The 19,747-nt window shown below is 47.0% G+C and overlaps 1 protein-coding gene across 2 annotated transcripts in view; it reads left to right on the forward strand.

Annotated features, from left to right (window-relative positions):
* LOC105473529 (cytochrome c oxidase assembly factor heme A:farnesyltransferase COX10) overlaps nucleotides 1-19,541 on the forward strand; it is a 140,621-nt gene extending 121,080 nt beyond the window's left edge. Inside the window, exons 6-8 of one of the 2 annotated variants that reach the window (XM_011727347.2) lie at nucleotides 2,249-2,481; nucleotides 17,693-18,137; nucleotides 19,417-19,541. In XM_011727347.2, the coding sequence (XP_011725649.2) occupies nucleotides 2,249-2,481; nucleotides 17,693-18,096 (637 nt within the window). In that variant the 3' untranslated portion in view covers nucleotides 18,097-18,137; nucleotides 19,417-19,541. Of the gene's footprint in view, nucleotides 1-2,248; nucleotides 2,482-17,692 lie in introns of both variants that reach the window. The other variant, XM_011727344.2, reaches the window with a different exon arrangement.
* Nucleotides 19,542-19,747: the final 206 nt, after the last annotated feature.

The following is a 19,747-nucleotide window of genomic DNA, read 5'->3' on the forward strand; positions in this document are numbered from 1 at the left end:
GTGAGGGATACAGTTGAGGAACAAATAGGAAACTGAGGGATGGAAGAGATAGAGACAAGGAATGCATGTGGTCCACTCCATCAGGATGCTTGGCTTTGAAGAGTGTTGAAGCAAGAGGGGTATTACCTTGGGGGAAATATGAAGAAAGTAATTTATTTGATGCTGGAGGTTAATAGACAGTAGATATAAAAGATAAAAGACAGATTAGGGAGGAGATTAAATAAAAACAGTTTAATCTTTAAAAGGAGTGAAGACAGCCTCTTCTGAAATGGGAGAAAGGAAGTAAATCTGAGGGCATTTGTCACTGTTGTATAAGAGGGAAGGGCATCTGTTAAGGCGTCTTGGGAGCTAGAGTGAACCTGGAGCCTTGAGAAGGCAGGAGAGGAGTTAAAATAGCCACTATAAGGAACGAAAATGGAAATCAGCCCTGGCTAAGCACCCGCACTGTTAAGCCATCCCTTGAAATGGGGCCAGTTAGTATGAGTGTAGGGCTTTCCCAGCAGGAGCAGAGACAGTAGGTTATTGAGCAGATCCAGGGTGGGAATGTTGGACAGAAAAGGCAGAGTGGATTATTGAGGGTACCTGAGTGAGTGTTGTGGAAGTAACTGACCACAGGGTTCAGAAGAGATGGCCCAGGAACAGGTGGGTGGAAATGCCCCCTCAGGGCAGAACATGCACTCGGAAGTCTCTCAGCTGTAATTTGTGGTTCTTCTGTCACAAGCACCTTGACAGCAACATAGCCCTTGTATTTTCTCATTTTTCCATGAAAATTCCCATTCTGTTGGTTCACTCTTTGGGCACAGTGGCTGCAGGCCTGATAGGAAAGAGTCAGGCCTGGCCCCCATAGCAGAGTGGTAGAGTGGTGGCCAGAATTCTCCATCAAGTCACTACTCGCTTTCATATTCTGTTGCCCTGACTTCATTCAGTACTGTAGTTCCAGCTGCTAGGCTCTCCCCTGACTCCCTCCCAGCTGAATTCTAACTCGTCATAATTCTACAAGTTGGTCTTTTTCCTGGACTAACATAATTCTACAAGTTAGTCTTTTTCCTGGAGGGGCCGTCTCATAGATACAGGCCTTCTCTCCTGCCATGGGAACACTGCAGCCCTGTGCATAGAAGGGTATCATCTCACATGTGTGCACGTAGGGTAAAGACTGCCTCTTTAGGGAATCGGCTGTTTTTAAAACCAGAGCACCCTAGAAGCTGCACACTGGTGACTCTTGCTTGCCAAGAAGCGCGTCGTGGAATCTGTAATCCAGCAGGGTCACTGAACACTACACAAACATACCTTATTCAGAAGTGGAATTATGGCTTCTGCTAGGAGAAGGCAGGCTTGAGTAACCTCCTTAGGTTTCTCAAGAAAGAATAAACAAACATGCATATAAGCAGGAACTAGTAGATCCAATTTATCTAGACTCTCAAAAAGCCTTTCACAAGATTCCATACAAAGTCTACTTTTAGAAGTTGGCTCTTTTGAGCAACAGGCTTATAATAATCATTATCGTTGTAGAGTTTTAGATGATGGGTTTCATTTACATAAATAACATTGTGCGACCTCCCCTTGAAAATCCCGTGTCCATAAGTCACTTTACGGCACTGGTACTACACAACGGCCACCTGGTGTTTACTGTTATCGGGAACCGGTAATGCTGAGCCTGTAATTCATTACAGACATTGTAATGAAGGCAGTCAGAGGCACACCATTGTTACTCATGATCACTAATTAAGTGACATTATAATAAAGTATAAATACAGGGGGAGAACTGCTTCCAGAATTCAGGTTCTATTTTCTGCTCAAATCTTCCAATATTGTGTTTGAAGTGGTTTGCTCATGACTAAATATAAAATGGAACAATGTGCAGAGGAGGCATTGTCTCAGTCAGGCTTCACTTCAACCCTAGGAGGAAGAGAGGATCATTTCTCTTGTAGAAAGGAGTAAGTGAAACCTAGCTGTCTTATAGCCAGGAAGGGACACAACCTATATGAATCCAGAACACTCTAACCCTGACTCTCTTAACCACTCTACTCTTAGCCAGCAAAATCAAGAAGAGCAGCCAGAGCTCCCACACACATATTCTGTCTTATTGTAAGTTTGTTTCCTAAGAGGATTCCCCATATCCAGGAATAAGCCAGATCAGTACTGCCTCTACTGGATGGGTGGATTATTTGCACTTTGTCAGTGCCGATTCTAGGTAGTGCGATTGAGTTGCGTCGGAGATGATCACTCCATGTTCTCTGCTCTTTTCCAGCCCATTGCTAGCTGTGGCCTTTGCCACTTGTTGTGCTGTGCCGGGAGTTGCCATTCTGACCTGGGGGGTGAATCCACTCACAGGAGCCCTGGGGCTCTTCAATATTTTTCTGTATACCTGCTGCTACACACCACTGAAGAGGATCAGCATTGTCAACACATGGGTCGGAGCCGTGGTTGGGGCCATCCCGCCTGTCATGGGCTGGACAGCGGCCACGGGCAGCCTCGATGCTGGTAAGTGTTCCGCGGTGTGGAGTCTCACATGAGCACACTCTGGTCAAGGAGGCATTTCCTCCCCGAGCTGTCGCACTTGGTTCGGTTCCACTTCATCCCACACTAATTCTTTTGGCAAATGTGCTGATGCCGCAGACTGAAATTCTGTGGACGCAGAGTCAAGGGAGACCATGTCATCGTGGCTGGTGGGTGGACATGACATACACTTTCCCTTGTAGGGAATGACTGAGAGAAAACAAAAGAAAGAGTGCTGCCTGCCTGTGACTACAGGTGGATAAAGAAAGTACCTGAAGCCACGATGAAAATCACAAACCAAGCTAGGACTAACCAATTCATGGGGCGGGGAGAAGGTATCTGGATCCGACCTCCAGTCTCCCATCAAAGGGGTGTCATCTCACGAGCCAGCCTCTTGTGTTCTCCTCTTATGAAAGGGCAGATTATTTTCATTAGTTTCTCATTTATTTTTATATGATTTGCTTAAATTGTTCATACTGTCTACAATAAAACCATTGAAAGATTTCTATATTTTTTTGCTGATATGTCACAACTAAATTTGTGGGGTGAAAATAGCTCATTTTTACCATCTGTAAGGGAAGTTTCACAGTCTAATTAGTCAAGTAATTAGTGTTTTTGACCGACACTTAGGAAGGAAGTGGTGAGGTTTCCTGCAATATATGTAAGTACATATTTTTCACATGAGAGATCAAAAGGCAGTTGACCATAAACCGTTACCCTGTAAGCCACATTTCTGAAACTTTTCATAAAAGCTCTTACACTCCAATTTGGCAGGCTTACAAATGCGATTACACCTTTACCATGATTGTCTCTTAGAATGGTTTTAATATCCTGTAAAGGTCGGATTTTAATGAATCTACAAATATCATATTCTAAAGCGTATGTGCTTGTGTGTTCTCTGATAAACCTAAAACCAGAGCCCCACCCACGTGGGAGGTAGTGTCAGCAAAGCGGTGGTGAATAAGGAAGCCAGCAGCGCTGCCTGGATTGGGAGCCCGACCCCACCACTCGTGAGCTGTGTGCATCCTTCTCGGCTGAACTCAGCCTCCTTCTGCCACTGTCTCCTCATCTCCCACGTGGGGCTAATAGTCTTCTCCCCTCCTGGAGTCACTGTGAGGATGAAACAAGTTGTTATTTGTAAAGTGCTGGACCATGGCGAGGGCTCAATTTGGGACCCGTATGCTGTTGTTATCAATCAGGAGTCCTCCTTCATACAGTGGAGGGACTGGCACAGATCAGGAACTGGAAGATTTTGTTTGGTTTGTAAACTGAGCAATGCAGCCTTGTCCTCTGGCTGTTATTTTGAAGACTGAGGCGCCTGCAGGCCTGGTGGGAAAGAGTGCTGGGGTCCTTTTGTGAGGTTTGGATTGGGAAAGAGAAGCGAGGGTTTAACGCCCGGGCTTGGCATCCCTAGGCTAGACGACATCTGCATGTTCACCCTGGTTTATAGTTGACCTTCACAGAGCACAGCTGCACACCACCAGCCCTCCCGCTCCCAGTCATGTTCCTCTTCCTTAGTTCCACCTGGAGCTCATCTGACTTGACCCCAACTCCCTCTCTCCCTTAACGCAAGTATCCTCTTCCCTCTTATTCCCCTCAAACCTTTGTAGTGATTGTGCAGACATTTGAGGTGGAGACCATGACAGACAGTGCGGAACTGCCTAAGCTGTGCATGGGGAGTATCCCCGTCCTCAAGGGTGTAGCCCCACTTCAGCACTTGGGTTCCTGCACCGAGTCACCTGCCTATCTGATGGAGACACCCCATCCCTGGCAGGAGTGCCTGAACCCTATTCAACTTCCTCAAACCTGGCACAAAGCAACAAGAACCTTCTGTATCTGGGAAGACCCAGACAGGGCCAGAGTCAGAGCCACGGATTACAGCCTTAGGGACAGGTAGCACAGGAGACTGATATGGGCAGTTCAGTCCCCGGCCATGGAGAACTTGGTCACCACTGTTGTGCAGTGTTGTCCTAGGGCCCAGGTTCTTGCTGAGGGCTAGAGGCCCTTGTCACACTTCCAGGCAGTTTCTCTCCTGAAGAGAGCCTCAGCATGTGCAGGCTGGAGTTGCCTCCCCGGAGGCTAGAGAAAAAGAACTTTTCAAAAGTCCTCACTTAGGAGTGCACATTCAGGCAAGAGCCCTCATTTGTTTAGGGATAGTCTGGATTTGGCTAAACTGCTAATAGTCATATTAATTTTTTTTTTTTTTTTTTTTTTTGAGACGGAGTCTCGCTCTGTCGCCCAGGCTGGAGTGCAGTGGCCGGATCTCAGCTCACTGCAAGCTCCGCCTCCCGGGTTCACGCCATTCTCCTGCCTCAGCCTCCCGAGTAGCTGGGACTACAGGCGCCCGCCACCGCGCCCGGCTAGTTTTTTGTATTTTTTAGTAGAGACGGGGTTTCACCGTGTTAGCCAGGATGGTCTCGATCTCCTGACCTCGTGATCCGCCCGTCTCGGCCTCCCAAAGTGCTGGGATTACAGGCTTGAGCCACCGCGCCCGGCCAATAGTCATATTTAAAATAAATGTTTTTAATGTTGATTATAGTCTTTCTATAATACAGATTGAATCATTTGTATACCAACTCATTAATGATGGACAGCTAAGGGCAGCTCATCCCTTGTTTAGGTAGCAGAATGAAAGTACATATTTGTCTTGGAAAGCGAGACCCCTTATCTACCTCAGTAGAACCTGGTATAAAACAGAGCAGCCTGAAAGACGTGTATAACTACAAAGAGAAGTTCCCTGGGCAGTTTTTGAGGTTGGCATCTATTACAGTATATCCTTTTACTTTAAATCTTAAAGATACATTGTGGGGCACACAGTAACAACATGACTTACTGCCCCCAGAATCCTAATTAATTGCAGATCAAACCATAGGCTTAAAGCCTTGTCAAGATTATACAGAAAGAATACTGCTACTTTACATAATGCTTTAAACTACTTCAAAAAAGTTTCCAAACATTAATTCGATAGAACCAACTTGAGATAAGCAGCAAATACTTAATTGAATGAACAAATCAGTGAATATAGGTACCTTCCATTTTACAGGTGACAGAATCTAAGAGAATGTATTTTTAAAAGATTTTTATTGCTGGGATTTTAGGAACTGGGTTGAATATGGTTTTATATTGCTTAGTCATCTTCTAGAGCTGTACTGTCTTATATGGTAGCCACTAGGCTCAAGTGGCTATTTAAATTTAAATTTATACTAAACTTTAAAATTCAGTTACCCAGTCCCATTAGCCGTATTTCAAATGCCCAAAGGCACATGTACCTAGTAGCTACACTATCCAGAGCACAGATGTAAAACATTTCCATTATTGCAGAATGTTCACTTAGACCGTACTGCCTAGGTGGAAAGATTGATGTCCTTATGAATCTATATTTCATCATCCTCACCTGAATATGTACTTCAAATAATGAGACTGTACCTGTGGTCTCACTGAAGTCTAAAACAGTGGTTCGCAAACTTCAGTGCACACGATAATTACCTGGAGAGCTTGCTAACACAGAAATTCCCGGGCCCTACCCCTGGAACTTCTGAGTTCAGTGGGCTGGTATGGAGTCTGAGAATTTTTATTTCTAACAAGTTTCTAGTTGTTGCTGATGCCCGTGGTCCAGGGACCACATGTTAAGAACCACCAGTTTGCAAAGATAGAACCAGAGAGAGCTCTAGCCATTAGAATATCTTAAAAATACCTAGAGATTAGGGCATGGGCAGATGGTATTATTTGAGATGTACTAATGATATCAACAGGGGGGATATCTCTCATCTGGGTTCTTGTCTTAGGGGACGTGTATAGTTATAAAGAGCCCTTCTGAGAAAAAAAAATGGCCAAAAAGGCTTCCCTTCTTCTGTGGTATTGCCAAGCACTTAATCTTTGAGCCCCTAAAGATGGATCACTTTGGATAGCCACCTTTATAAACTGGTCCCCATCATCGCTTCATCATGCAAGTGTCAACTGGGGGCCTACTGTTTGCCAGGCATTGAGAGACACTAACATCACTAAAATCCAGTGAGTGTCCTCAGGAAATCATGTCTCAGGGTCTTTGGGGAGAGGCAGGCAGGTAATCAAATGACTGAGTGATCTAAGAGCTTTCGCAGGGTATCTTCAGAGGGCTGTGGGCTCTCTTAACTTATCCCAAACTGGTCCCAGATGACTTTGGTGAAGAAAGACTACAGAATTAAGTCATGACCAGTCTACTTGAGGAGGAAGTATGCTTTCCAAGAAGAGGGAAGAGCCTGTACAAAGGCTTACAGGCCTGAAAGCCAGTGCACAGTGGGGTGGGGACACGCGCAAGGATGAGCCACCTATAGAGGAACTCATACTTCATTCAGTGGTGAGAAAGCCCCACTGGAGCTTGAGGCAGCCTAACAGCAGGGCCATACTTTCAGGATCATTTAACAGTGTGCTGCAGGTTCTCCGAGGTATTGGAGAGTCAGTACATTGCAGAAGCCTGCCTTTATTGTCCTTCCAAGCCTGTGTGCCTCCTCTCACCTCCTACTTCCTCTCCTCCACTTCCTTCTCTCTGCACTAGAGCTCCACCTACCCTAGACCTGCCCCCCCCACACTCTCTTTGCCCTACCTAGTTAATTTAACATTTTGCCTCTTAAGTAGTGAAGCGTCAATCTGATCATCCTTTGAAGAAACAGCTTGTTACCACCAGTGACCCTCCAAGTGGGGAAATGGATGAAGGATACGTGTTTGAAGGGAGGCAGGTTGCGCTGAACATACTCCCTTATGAGCCAGGACATCAAATAGCCAGCACCAACCTTTAGTCACCCAGTCACCTTGACTGTGGATACTTTTGCAAAAGCCCTTCCTGGGGCTCAGTAGATGGTAGTCAAGATGGAGAGGAAGCAGCTGGGCAAAGATTTGAAATGGAAATCCTGCAGCCTCGTGTATTGAAGGCCCAGCTAACCATCTGGTTTGGAGGGGAGATATTTCCAGATTGGTAGATATAGAAAACACTGTGCATTCGAGGCAGCCCGTGGGTCACAGGGCTCCCCCAAGCAAGGAAATGCAGCATGTCGGGAAGTTCCTTTTCCCCTTTGTGGTGTCTGGATCATTTCGCGGTTTTTGTGGTGGCTACGAGGTCACATTAAGAATTCCAAGGGGCCTTGAGCACCGAAGAAATTGTGATGCCCTCTCTCTTCCTGCAAAGACATAAAATATAAAATAACTCTAAGGATGTTCCATGGGATTCTGATTGTTTTTTCCCCCCCACAACTACTTTGACTTTTTAAAAAATCAGACAGTGTAAAGGAACTTCTAATTGTTCTCGATGCCCGGTGAGAGGTGTGGGTCCCACGCAGGTGTCTGACCTGCCTGCTTCGGGAATCCAGCATGGGGTGAGTGAGGTAAGATGGCAGGGTGAAGAAAATGACACGGATGAGAAGACAGCCGTTGTAAAAGCTAAGCAAATGTGAATTGTTCTTAATGTTTGCTGTTTTATAACTGCACAATGAACTGTAAGCAGCTCAGCTTTTGTCCCCATCACAGTGCCAACAGCTTTCAGTCCAGTGCTTGCTACAGAGAGTGCTGTGCTGCAAAGCGCAGGTCCAGCCCAGAGAACACTCCTTGTGGTCATTCTGTCAGGAAAGTCGGGTCTCTGCAGTCCCGCTGCTTCTGTGCACAGGAAATAACTTCATTTTACAAAGCCCTTCTGTCTATAAAGGTAATCATTACAATGGGATTTTACTTGTGTCCATTTTCCTCTGAGCCTCAGAATTAGGCCTTTTCCTCTCACCTGCCTAATTACCTTGTCTTAATTCTTTTTTAGTATTCTGCTAACAGCAGAAAACATTAAAAATGCTTCCTAGCTAAAATTCAGGAAAGGCAGAATGAGAGGGTTGCTTTCTGACCCCTGGTCTAGCCAGCTTGTTGTCACCAGAACTGCAGTACTGGGTTTGATCCTGCACACAGGGAATGGCAATGACAGAAGTGACCTGCTGGAGCTCCGGTGAAGGAGTCCACTCTGAGGAGGTAGCGGAGGGAGGGGACTGCAGATAAGTGCCCAGCCGACGTTCCAGCTGCAAGCAGGCCTGGAGCCACACGCATTAGGCCTCTCAGCAGTGTTTATCTCCAGAGACTATTAGTGTATCTCAGAGGCTTTGAGTTAAATCCCCTCCCCCTCCTTCTGGCCAAGGCCCCCTCTTTTCATCACTCCCATATCTTAGAAAGGTTCAGGTTCTTTTTCCTCATTTTCCTAAATTTGAATAAATCCCATGTTTTGGGAGTGTATGGATTGGGCCTCCGTAATGACCATCTTGTAGAGTGGATTTGCAGTCGCCTGTGGCTTGTAATTCAAATGTGTGTTAAGCATTAATTATGTCACCCAACATTTAGTTACAAATGAGGACTTAGAAATGGGCTCTTATCAGGAAGTGACACTGGGCAGATGGATGGTTTTAGTAACAAAAAGAGAATGAGATTTTTTGCCCTCAGCTGGTAAACTACAAAATGTTCAGTGCTGTTTCACTTTATTTACCTCTCTTATTCCTGGATGAGAAAGTAGAGTCAGAGTGAATTTATTCACTCACTCATTCAACAAATATTTATGGAAGGCTTACTAAGTACCAGGTACTGTTTAACCCACGCACTTAACGATTTCCTTTATAATGCTGCCTCAGTTTGAAACCAAGCTTGCAAATGAGTATCTGTGTCTGTGTTCACTTTGTATAAGATTTTACTATAACTAGCCTTAGCACTCCAGATTAAGTTATAGTAGCCTTGGAGCTCCAGATTAAGCTAAATGATGTTTTTAAAGACAAAATAAGGAACATTTTCATGGGAACATTAGCAAACAAACAATATTTAGAACACTATATTCTCTTGAAAGACCAAAAAAAAAAAGAGAGAACTATGAAAGAACATGCTAGAAATTATGTTGCAAGCCCCCAGATTGGTGGTATAATTGGAGGCAAACTGGTACCAAGGGCGCTGAGGTCTTGTCAGTTGTGCTGTGTTGACCATAATTGATCACTAGCTTTGAGGGAGCTGGGCCAGTGCCTTCCTGAATGAATGATAGATGACGGTGTGGTAGGCCAGCCTCTGGTAGACGTGTGCCTGGAGCAGAATGCACATGTAACTAGTATTCTTCAATGAATTAATATTTAAGTGATAAGGATGGAAAGACCTTCCAACATGAGCTAAGGGAGTAGGAAGCATTTGAATTTCAGAGAGGATTCACAGGTGCTTGAAATGTCCTTCCAAGGAAATGGCAAGAAGAGAAAAAGGGGAGCACTGTTTTCAGAGTCAGAGCTTTTTGCTTCCTTTACTCCCGTCTTCCTCTCTAAGTGAAACCTCCCCATGACTCTGCCTGGAGGGAGGCAGCACACAATGAGGTGAGGGAGAGGAGAGAATCCAGCTCCCTCCCGCCCCCTGAGCCTCTCCATTATTCCTAAGCTACTAGCAAAGAATTCTTCAAGGGCAAGCAGTTATTGCCCACTCTATTTCCTATTTTCAGGGGACTTTTAATCTTCCCTTTTGTCGCCTGTGCAGTTGATAAACTGGCCCCACATCCTCTTCCCTTTATCTGCAGCACCATAGAAGTCTATTGCACTGTTGAGGCTGATCTGTTTCACAAGCTCCTTTGTGTTGCCCCTCAAAAGAAAGGCTTTGAAATCTGTGACCATGAAGCTCTGGGTTTGGCTTTGCTTCCCCAGCTAGCCCCCAGTCTACATAACCACATAACCCTGAAAGCACAAATAGAGCCGGCCATGGAGCAGACGCGCTACCGTGGGCCCCATCAGAGAGGAGCCTATTGTACTGGCGAGGGAAGACCTCCCAAACCCAGCACCAAGGTTCACTGGAGCTAGGGTTCTTTATCCTTTGCAAGGCCATGCGTGGATGGTGAGTGACAATGGGTTTGGGGGGTGGGGTGGGAAGGTGCCCACTGGGCAGTCAGAGAAAGCAAGCCGAAACCGATGAACTCCATTCCACAGGGAATTTCCTGACAGAGTCAGCTCCAGCTTGAGGATTTTTGTCTCCATTCCATTCCGATACCATTTAGCTGGAATTGCCTTAGTTTTGTCAGCAAAGTGATGGAGGTGTGCCGTGGACAAGAGCATTTCTGAACAATGGACAGAGGTGGAAATAATTGCGATTCTCCTCCAGTCTGTATGTCGTCGGATGTTTGATAGAAGTTTCAAGAGAATGTAAAAATACATACATTTTCAACGAGTCATCAGGAAGATATTAATGAGCCTTGCCCCACCTAATACAGCCCTCTAATCAGAGCCAGGTGCCACTGGATGAGGGTTCCCTCCAGCTGTTCTCACACACACTACTGCGCATGTGCCCTTCTCCATTTTCTGAGTAAGGAGGGAAGTAATGATGCCCTGCACACCTGGACATTCTGTGGAGTTGCCTCTGCAGTGGGATTTCGGCCCCATGTTCTCAGGAAGCTGTCGTGCTCTGGAGAGCCATGTCTACAGATATGCCACGTAGATTTTCAGAATTTTCTATGTTCATAGACTAGCAAGTAATCGATTAACAGAAAGGAAGTGCACGTTTCTTTCCAATGTGATTAAACCAAATATGTACAGAGATTGTGCAGGGTTAGGCAGGAAAATGGGAAGATACGGTTAAAAGAAGTCAAAAGCACATGGTTTGTGTGAATGGATTGAAACTCAGAGACCAGTTTTAGATCTCAGTTTACAAATTCTTCCAGGAAGCCTTCCCTGACCTCTCAAGGCTGAATTAAGTGTTCTCCTGCCCTGCACTAAGTAACATTCACCGTGGACTGTAATCCCTTTGTGTTGTCTTTCTCCCTGGCCAGACACCAGCAGAGGACTTTGAAAACAGACTGTCCTATATCTAGGGGCACACAGTCCAGATTTGTTGTCATAGATGACAGACCCAATAAAAATGGACTGCTTTAGGAGCTTGAGGCAGAGGAGATGAGTGGAATACTTATCTTGAAGGAAGGTGAGGTCTTTGAATTAGTCCACTGAGTGCTTTATGTTTACTCCACAAGGAAGGTGGGTTCCACCACAGCCCCGGCACTAATTCAAGTCTTCCTGTTCTAGTTCACCTTATCTTGATGAAGAGAGTAATTAGTTTTCAGCTTTTATAGGAGGAGAGGCAGTTGAAGCATATCAAGTAAAGCTGTGTGTGGGTGGTGGTTTTCTGATTACAATCCATTAAGGCTAGGCTGTGATTTCCAAACCTCCTTCATTTGCGACATGAGCCAAACCCACACCCAATTTCCTCTTACAGAAAGCAGCATGCTACTCTCAGGAAAATGATTTCTTTAATTATGTTTATTTTAAGCAGAAGCATTACTGAAAAAGTGTATTGAGCAAAACAAAATACTTCGGTTGACACACACAAGAAAAGGAGGGCTTTTGAGAAAGACAAGGAAAATCCCACATTTGGAGCTGGTGTTTTAGCCATTTTCCAGCTGAGGTTGCTCATTCTGAGCCATTTCTAGAGCAAAGCAGACACTGAGCCCTGAATGATCCAATCCCTCCCCCCATTTCTAAGTTATCACTGATGTTGTTTTTCTTGAAAGACACTTCCCCCTGTGCTTGTGGCTGTCATACTGCAAACTCTGAATCTGAGACAGCTTGTGAGCTGGGGCTGGGCTTCTCTGTACGTCGTGTTCAAAGTCTCAGCATGACCCTGCGCCCCGAGACAACACTTCCTCTTACCAGTCACTTTAAAATCCAGAGGTCACTTTATTTCCCATCAAAATATAAAGAAGTCTCCTTGCATCACCCTGTTTACTCCATCAGTTGCACCTGAGCATTCCAACCTTTCCTCTGTCCTTTTGAATTCCCTGGCAGTACTCACTGCCAAGTGAATGCCATCTGGTTGATGGTTTTGTTGTTAAAACAGATCTCTCTCTCTTTTTTTTTTAAGGTACTAGAAAATGCTTCTGCAATTTTTTCTTTCAGCAAGCCTTCCTCTGCCCACAGCATCCAACAGTCCATTGATGTAGGAATGTCACTAATTTGAGTCTCTCGTGTGGCAACAACTTTCTTTTTTTTTTTTTTTTTTTTGAGACGGAGTCTCGCTCTGTAGCCCAGGCTAGAGTGCAGTGGCCGGATCTCAGCTCACTGCAAGCTCCGCCTCCCGGGTTCACGCCATTCTCCGGCCTCAGCCTCCCGAGTAGCTGGGACTACAGGCGCCCGCCACCTCGCCCGGCTAGTTTTTTGTATTTCTTAGTAGAGACGGGGTTTCACCGTGTTAGCGAGGATGGTCTCGATCTCCTGACCTCGTGATCCGCCCATCTCGGCCTCCCAAAGTGCTGGGATTACAGGCTTGAGCCACCGCGCCCGGCCTTTTTTTTTTTTTTTTTAAGAATTGGTGTCCTTAATCCCAGCACTTTGGGAGGCCGAGACGGGTGGATCACGAGGTCAGGAGTTCGAGACCATCCTGGCTAACACGGTGAAACCCCGTCTCTACTAAAAAATACAAAAAACTAGCCGAGCGAGGTGGCGGGCGCCTGTAGTCCAGGCTACTCGGGAGGCTGAGGCAGGAGAATGGCGTAAAAACCCGGGAGGCAGAGCTTGCAGTGAGCTGAGATCCGGCCACTGCACTCCAGCCTGGGCGACACAGCGAGACTCCGTCTCAAAAAAAAAAAAAAAAAAAAAAAAATTGGTGTCTTGCTCTGTCACTCAGGCTGGAGTACAGTGGTGCAGTCATAGTTCACTGCAGCCTACAACTCCCAGGCTCAAGCAATCCTCCCTCTTCAGACTCCCAAGTAGGTCGGACTATAGGCATGTGGCCCCTTGCCTAATTTTTTTTTTTTTTTTTTTAGAGATGGGGTCTTGCTATGTTGCCCCAGATAACCAATCACATTCTAACAGAAGGTGCTAATATCTTGTGCCAGTAGTGCTGAATATCATCAGGCAAATTAATCTTTCTCATCTATAAGACGATGATAATGGTACCTATAGGCGGGGTTGTTGTAAAGATTAGAAAGCATATGTGTAACTGCCTGGCACATGACAGCCACAGGCATTTCAACTGAGATGTCTATCATGTACCTCAAAGTTAAAATAGTCAAAAATAAAACTGGTTGTGTCTCTACCATGAGCACACTCACTAGTGTCTGTCCTAGGGTTCCCCACCTGAATAACCCCCCTCTGCCATCCCCTCTGTCTCTCGACTCCCAGCCTGTTCTCCCCCTGCGCTGGGGGAAGACCCCACTCCTTATCTTGATTTCCAGATGCCTTCCCAGCCCCTTCTTGTAACTCTCCCTTCCTCATTCCAGCCTCCATGCTGTCCCAGAGGCCTACTGGGACCTTTCCCAGCATCTGATAGAGTTCTGCTTGCCATTAGTTGAGTCATGGCTTAAATATCACCTATGGAAAGGCTTTCCCCGAGCACTCAGTCTCAAGTCACCCCCATTGCATTACCCTGTTTTGAGTCTAGTCTCAAAATAGCGATCAGCACTGTTACTTATGTTTATGTCCATCTCCCTCTAGACTTTAAGCAGGACTTTGTCTTGATTGCCACTGCCTTTCTAGCACCCAGAATTGTGCCTACATGTGAGACACCTGTCAACTGTTTACCAGGTTAATGGATTCAATAAATAGTAGCTGCTCCTATTATCAGCGTTAAAATTAAATTTTTATACATATATATACACGTATGTATCTTAGTTCATGCAAACACACTCAACTATATATACACATATATATGTATGTATAAATACATAATTTAAGGTTAAAAATGAATTTGGGGAATTTGACAGTAACCCTACTGAAATAGGGACCCTAAAATCAGGTCTTTGTTATATTTCCTCCCATACTGGAAGACTGAAAAGGGGTTGACTGACTTATGGAAGCCACAGAAAACTATTCATGGATATAAAAGGAAGCCCTCATCCCTCTTAAATCATCTGTACCCACACAAATTCCACTCGGTAAACTACAACTGCCCTGCCTGATAAACGTAACTCAGAAATGATTAAGTTTCTCTCCAGAACAATGTGCATTAAAAATCCTCCTCCTTTCTTTTAGATGACTTGCAAAGCCTGCCCCTAGTGTCACTCTGCATTCTCCGCTGTTGAGAAATACAGATCAGAGATTAAAGGAGGAGCTGGTTCCTTCTCATGCTCATTGGCATTTGCACAAACAGGGGCCCCTCAGTGGCTTATAGCCTCAGACTTATTTTCTGAAGTATTCTGCATTATGTAAAGTGCTCTGTCTCCTGGTGAGTTCTGCCTAGCAATAGCCCCCAGCTCCCTTTTTCTGAACATTCCCACAGACCAGAGGCTTAAAAGATCCTCATTACCTGAAATAGGACTGTGGTTACAAATCCTCAACCTCTTCTCCCTCTGGGCAGGATGGCGCTTTCCAGGGTAGATGACACAGTGGGTTGGTGAACTCTCAATTCTCTGCCAGGGACCCCATGGGAAGGCAGTTCCAAAGGAGGGGAAGGAGAAGGTAGACAGAATCCTACAGTTCGCCTGACGGGTTCCCAAGCCAGTGTTGGGAAACAGTGATCTTGGGGATAGCTTAGAGTAAATCCACTTTTTTTCCACATTGGCTCCCACGATGAGTTTGGGCGCACTTTACTACAATATTATTACTTACTTTCTATGTTCTAATGCCTGGAGATTCACAGGTAAGTGAACATACCCTAAGAAGTTCACCTCAGGTAGGAAATGCAGATACATAAATGTCTGCCTGGATTACTCAGGAAAAGACGCTTACAGTTGCTTATCAGAGACCATACCCACACTCTGGCTGCCAGACCCTCTTTGTGACTTTCCCCTTAGATATCCCAAAGGCATCTCAGACTGAACACACCCAAGGTCACACTTACAACCTCCTCTCCTCTTCTTCCCTGCTTGTCTCAATGAGTGGTGTCTCCATGGACCCATAAGCCCAGGACTTGCTATTGATACCTCCTCCCTGTCTCCTCCCCTCCTTACTTACACTGCATGCACATCCTGTCCCTTTGCCTCCCAAATTCCTTCCAAATTCACCTTCTTGGCATCTCTACTGTCACCATCCTGATCCTAACTACTGTCATCCTTCATCCCCTCACTCCTCATCTCCTGATTGATCCTTCCATACCTGCTTTAGGCCCCTCCAGTGTGTCCTTCACAAATAGGATCACTTAGCACTGGTGCCCCTCCCCTCACCCCCTACACACATAGGTGCACACACTCACGCAGGCACACATGCTCAGCACTCATATACGTTAAGATCCTTCCGTGGCTTTCTGTTGCTTTTAGAATAGCAAAGTCAAGGCCGAGTGCAGTGGCTCATGCCTGTAATCTCTGTACTTTGAGAGGCTGAGGCAGGAGGATTGCTTGGGGCCAGGAGTTCAAGGCCAGCCTGGGCAACATGGTGAGACCCCATCTCTACAAAAAATTGTTTTAAAAAGTTTTCTGAGTTTGGTGGCGTGCACCTATCGTGCCAGCTATTCAGGAGGCTGAGATAGGAGGATGACCTGAGCCCAAGAGATCGAGGCTGCAGTGAGCTGAGACCATGCCACCGCACTCCAGCCAGCCTTGTCCTGAAGAACTTTCCCTGTCATTCTCAGCACTCCAGCCAAGCCACACCACCTTCCTTTTTTTCCTCATGCGGTAAACTTGACTTTTTTAACATATATAGTTCTGTGACTCCTAACACGTGTTAATCTTTTTTTTTACACCACCCACACCTCAAACCTTCCAGCCCCAAGGCCTTTATGAATACTGTCCCCTCCACTAGCCCTGACTTGACAAGGTCACCACTCTGTCCAGCTCAGCTCAGACATCCCTTCCTCAGAGAAGCCTCCTCTGGTCCCCTAGACTCAGTCATCTCTTGTTGTGTGTCTTCACTGCACCATGCTCTTTTCCTCACTGCATTTGGAGTGGTGACTTTAGAGTGACTAGTGTGGCTCTTGACGTCCACCTCCTTGAGCGAAGGGTCTGCTCAGTGCAGGCAGGAGCACGTGTAGATTGTTGCTCGCCATGGTATCCCCAGTGCCTAGCACGGTGCTTACCCCATGGTAGGCGCCCAGGGAGCATTCTTGGTGTGAGTACTCAATCACCTGCACAGGAATAGCCAACCCTTGCCTTCCAGCCCCCACCCTGCTGCCTGTCCTTAGGTGGCTTCGTGCATGTCATAGAAGGACGCTGGCCTAAAAATCAAGCAGCCATGTTTTGAATTGCCCTTCCACCTCTTTTTGGAGAACTTGACATTGTCTGATTTTTTTTTCAATGAAGATTATGAATCTACCTCAAAATCCAATGGTCAGGATTAAATGGGGCAAACTATGAGAGTAGGGTCTGTCATATAATAGGAGCTCAGCGGACAGCAGCCTTCATTCCACCCGTGTGGGTGCTGGGGAGACTGTTCCAGAGAAAGGGGCAAAATGGTGCTCAGGGTATTATGTCCTTGTTGAAAACTTACAAAGACATGGACGAGTTATCATTGTACTCTGGGACCGTTTTGCCTTTATGACTCATTTTATTTAGCACATGTGGTTTTTCACACCTCCTGCTTGTGCCATTGTGCCAGGCTCTGGGGGATGGTGAGAGGAATGTGGCAGGCATGTGCCCTGGAAGCCCTGGTGAAACAGGTAAACAGATCAGAGCCAGGGTGTGACAAACCCGTCTGCAGGTACATCCAGCTCTGTGTCAGTGCTGAGCCGGGAGCGCCAACAGCCCTGGGAAGGGAACCAGGGTTCACGGAACAGGCAGAGCTGACTCGCAGCATCCTCCAGGTTACAGCACTGCTTCCACCTGCCTGAAGCCACACACCCAGGTCCCAGCAGGCGGAAATGGAGCTCAGCGCTCTAGCACAGAGGTTGCACCCGGAGGTGGTACTGAAGTAGATACTGAATTCCCTACGGTGTTTGTCCGTGTGTAGGGGCTTCTTTCCTCCCCACAATGTGGGAAGGCATGAGGAGCACCAGGTGGGCAGGAGCCACCGATGCTAAGGGTTCTGCAGCGCAGGCAGCGTTCCTGTGAAGCAGGGTCCGAGCCAGACCCCACAGCCTCCTGCCCCCAGGCACGCAGGCACCCCCAGGTGAGAAAGGAGGCATCTTAGCTCATCGGCTGCCCCACCAGCCTGATGTAAGCACCTGTCTCCCAGCCACCCTGTGATATAGGCAGGCAGTGATGAGAGCACAGGGTGGCAGAGCTTCTGAGCTGCCAGGCAGACTGTCCCAGGAGAGGAAACCATTCTTTGGAAATCTCTGGTGATGACTGCCTCTGTCTCCCTCTCCTGCCCTGACCCCAACACAGGTGCATTTCTCCTGGGAGGAATCCTCTACTCCTGGCAGTTTCCTCATTTCAACGCCCTCAGCTGGGGCCTCCGTGAAGACTACTCCCGGGGCGGCTACTGCATGATGTCGGTCACCCATCCGGGCCTGTGCCGGCGCGTGGCGCTGCGCCACTGCCTGGCCCTGCTCGTGCTGTCCGCAGCAGCTCCTGTCCTGGACATCACCACGTGGACCTTCCCCTTCGTGGCCCTTCCCATCAACGCCTACATCTCCTACCTCGGCTTCCGCTTCTACGTGGACGCAGACCGCAGGAGCTCGCGGAGACTGTTCTTCTGCAGCCTGTGGCACCTGCCGCTGCTGCTGCTGCTCATGCTCACCTGCAAGCGGCCGCGCGGGGACGAGGACGCGGCGCCCCCTCCCAGCTGAGCGCATGGGGACGCCCACTGCTCCTTTCCCTCCACTGCCAGGCGAGCATGTTGTGGTAATTCTGCATCACAAGAAGAGAAAATGCTGGGCTTAGAACAAGATTATAAATGAATTTGGTGCTCAGTGATCACTTGACGGTTTTTTTTAAGAAGAATACCCAAAATGTTCCCCAAAGAAGAACTGCATCAGCTCAGTCAGTGAACACAAAAAAGGAATATTTTTCCCGTTGAGGGTCTTTATATATAATCTCTCCTCCATCCCCACCCTCCATTCTGTTTCTTCTTCCTCACATGGGTATACACATACACAGCTTCCTCCTTACCCCCACACCACACACACACTCCACCTGCCCAGCGGAGTGGCACTTTGTGGCCAGACAGCGTGAACCTCATGATCTGCTGTCTGTAGTTCTGTGAGCTCAGGTTCCTCAAGGGCCTCGTGGCATCCCCTTCGTGGTGACTGAGCCAGGGCCTACATTTTTGATTTTCCCCACCCCACACATTCTCAGCCATAGTCCTTCTAACAATGCCAATAGCTGGGACCCGGCTGCTGTGCCCTGGGACTGGGGATTCCACATGCTTGCCTAGGGAGTCTCAAGCTGGACTGCCAGCCCCTGTCCTCCCTTCACCCCCATTGCGTATGAGCATTTCAGAAGTCCAAGAAGTCACAGGCATCTTTATAGTTCACATTAACATACACTATTGGAAGTATTTCCTTCAGAAAGGGTAGCCCTGGACTTAATACCAACCGGATACCTCTGGTCCCCACCCCATTACTGTACCTCGGTAGTCACTACTGTGGGTCGCCGCTGCTCTGCTACACAGCACAGCTTTTTCAAGGCTGTATTGAGAAGGGAAGTTAGGAATAAGGGTGTGCTGGGCTAACCAGCCCACAGAGCTCACATTCCTGTCCCTTGGGTGAAAAATACTTGTCCATCCTGATATCTCCTGAATTCAGAAGTTGGCCTCCACATGTGCAATGGCTTTAAGAGCCAGAAGACGAGTTCTGGGAATTTTGCGAGTTATCCTGTGGCCAGGTGTGGCCTCAGGTACCAAACAGGGTTACCTGTAGCTCTTTGGTCCTTTGTACTCCCACGGGTCTGCAGAGTCCCATCTGCCCAAAGGTCTTGAAGCTTGACAGGATGTTTTCATTACTCAGTCTCCCAGGGCACTGCTGGTCTGTAGGGATTCGTTGGCCGGAGTGGGAGAGTTGCACAGCATTTAAACAGAGTTCTCTTGAAAATGTCTAAAGGGATTGTAGGTAGATAACATCCATCACTGTTTCCACTTATCTGAAATCTTCCCTCTTGGCTGCCCCCAGGTTGTTTACTGTGGAGAACAATGCATAGGAATGTCCGGAAAGCGCCTCTACAACTTGTTACAGCCTTCACGCTTGTACAATTCATGGATTCTCTTTTCCTTCCACAATAAAACGGTATACAAGAACAGGAGTGCGTGTGACGTCATTGGAATTAATCATCCTGTGCCGAGTTCACACCGTTTCTGGTAGAGCTGGCAACACTTGATCACGCCTTCAAGAGCTGGCAGAGGGCGCGTGGGGAGGTTGCTTTTGTTTTGTAAATTTACAAATTATAGTTGTGTATATTTATGAGGTAAAAAAGTGATGTTATGATTTATGAAGACAATTGGAA

This window comes from Macaca nemestrina, chromosome 17 (assembly GCF_043159975.1).
Source record: "Macaca nemestrina isolate mMacNem1 chromosome 17, mMacNem.hap1, whole genome shotgun sequence".
Classification (NCBI taxonomy): domain Eukaryota; kingdom Metazoa; phylum Chordata; class Mammalia; order Primates; family Cercopithecidae; genus Macaca; species Macaca nemestrina.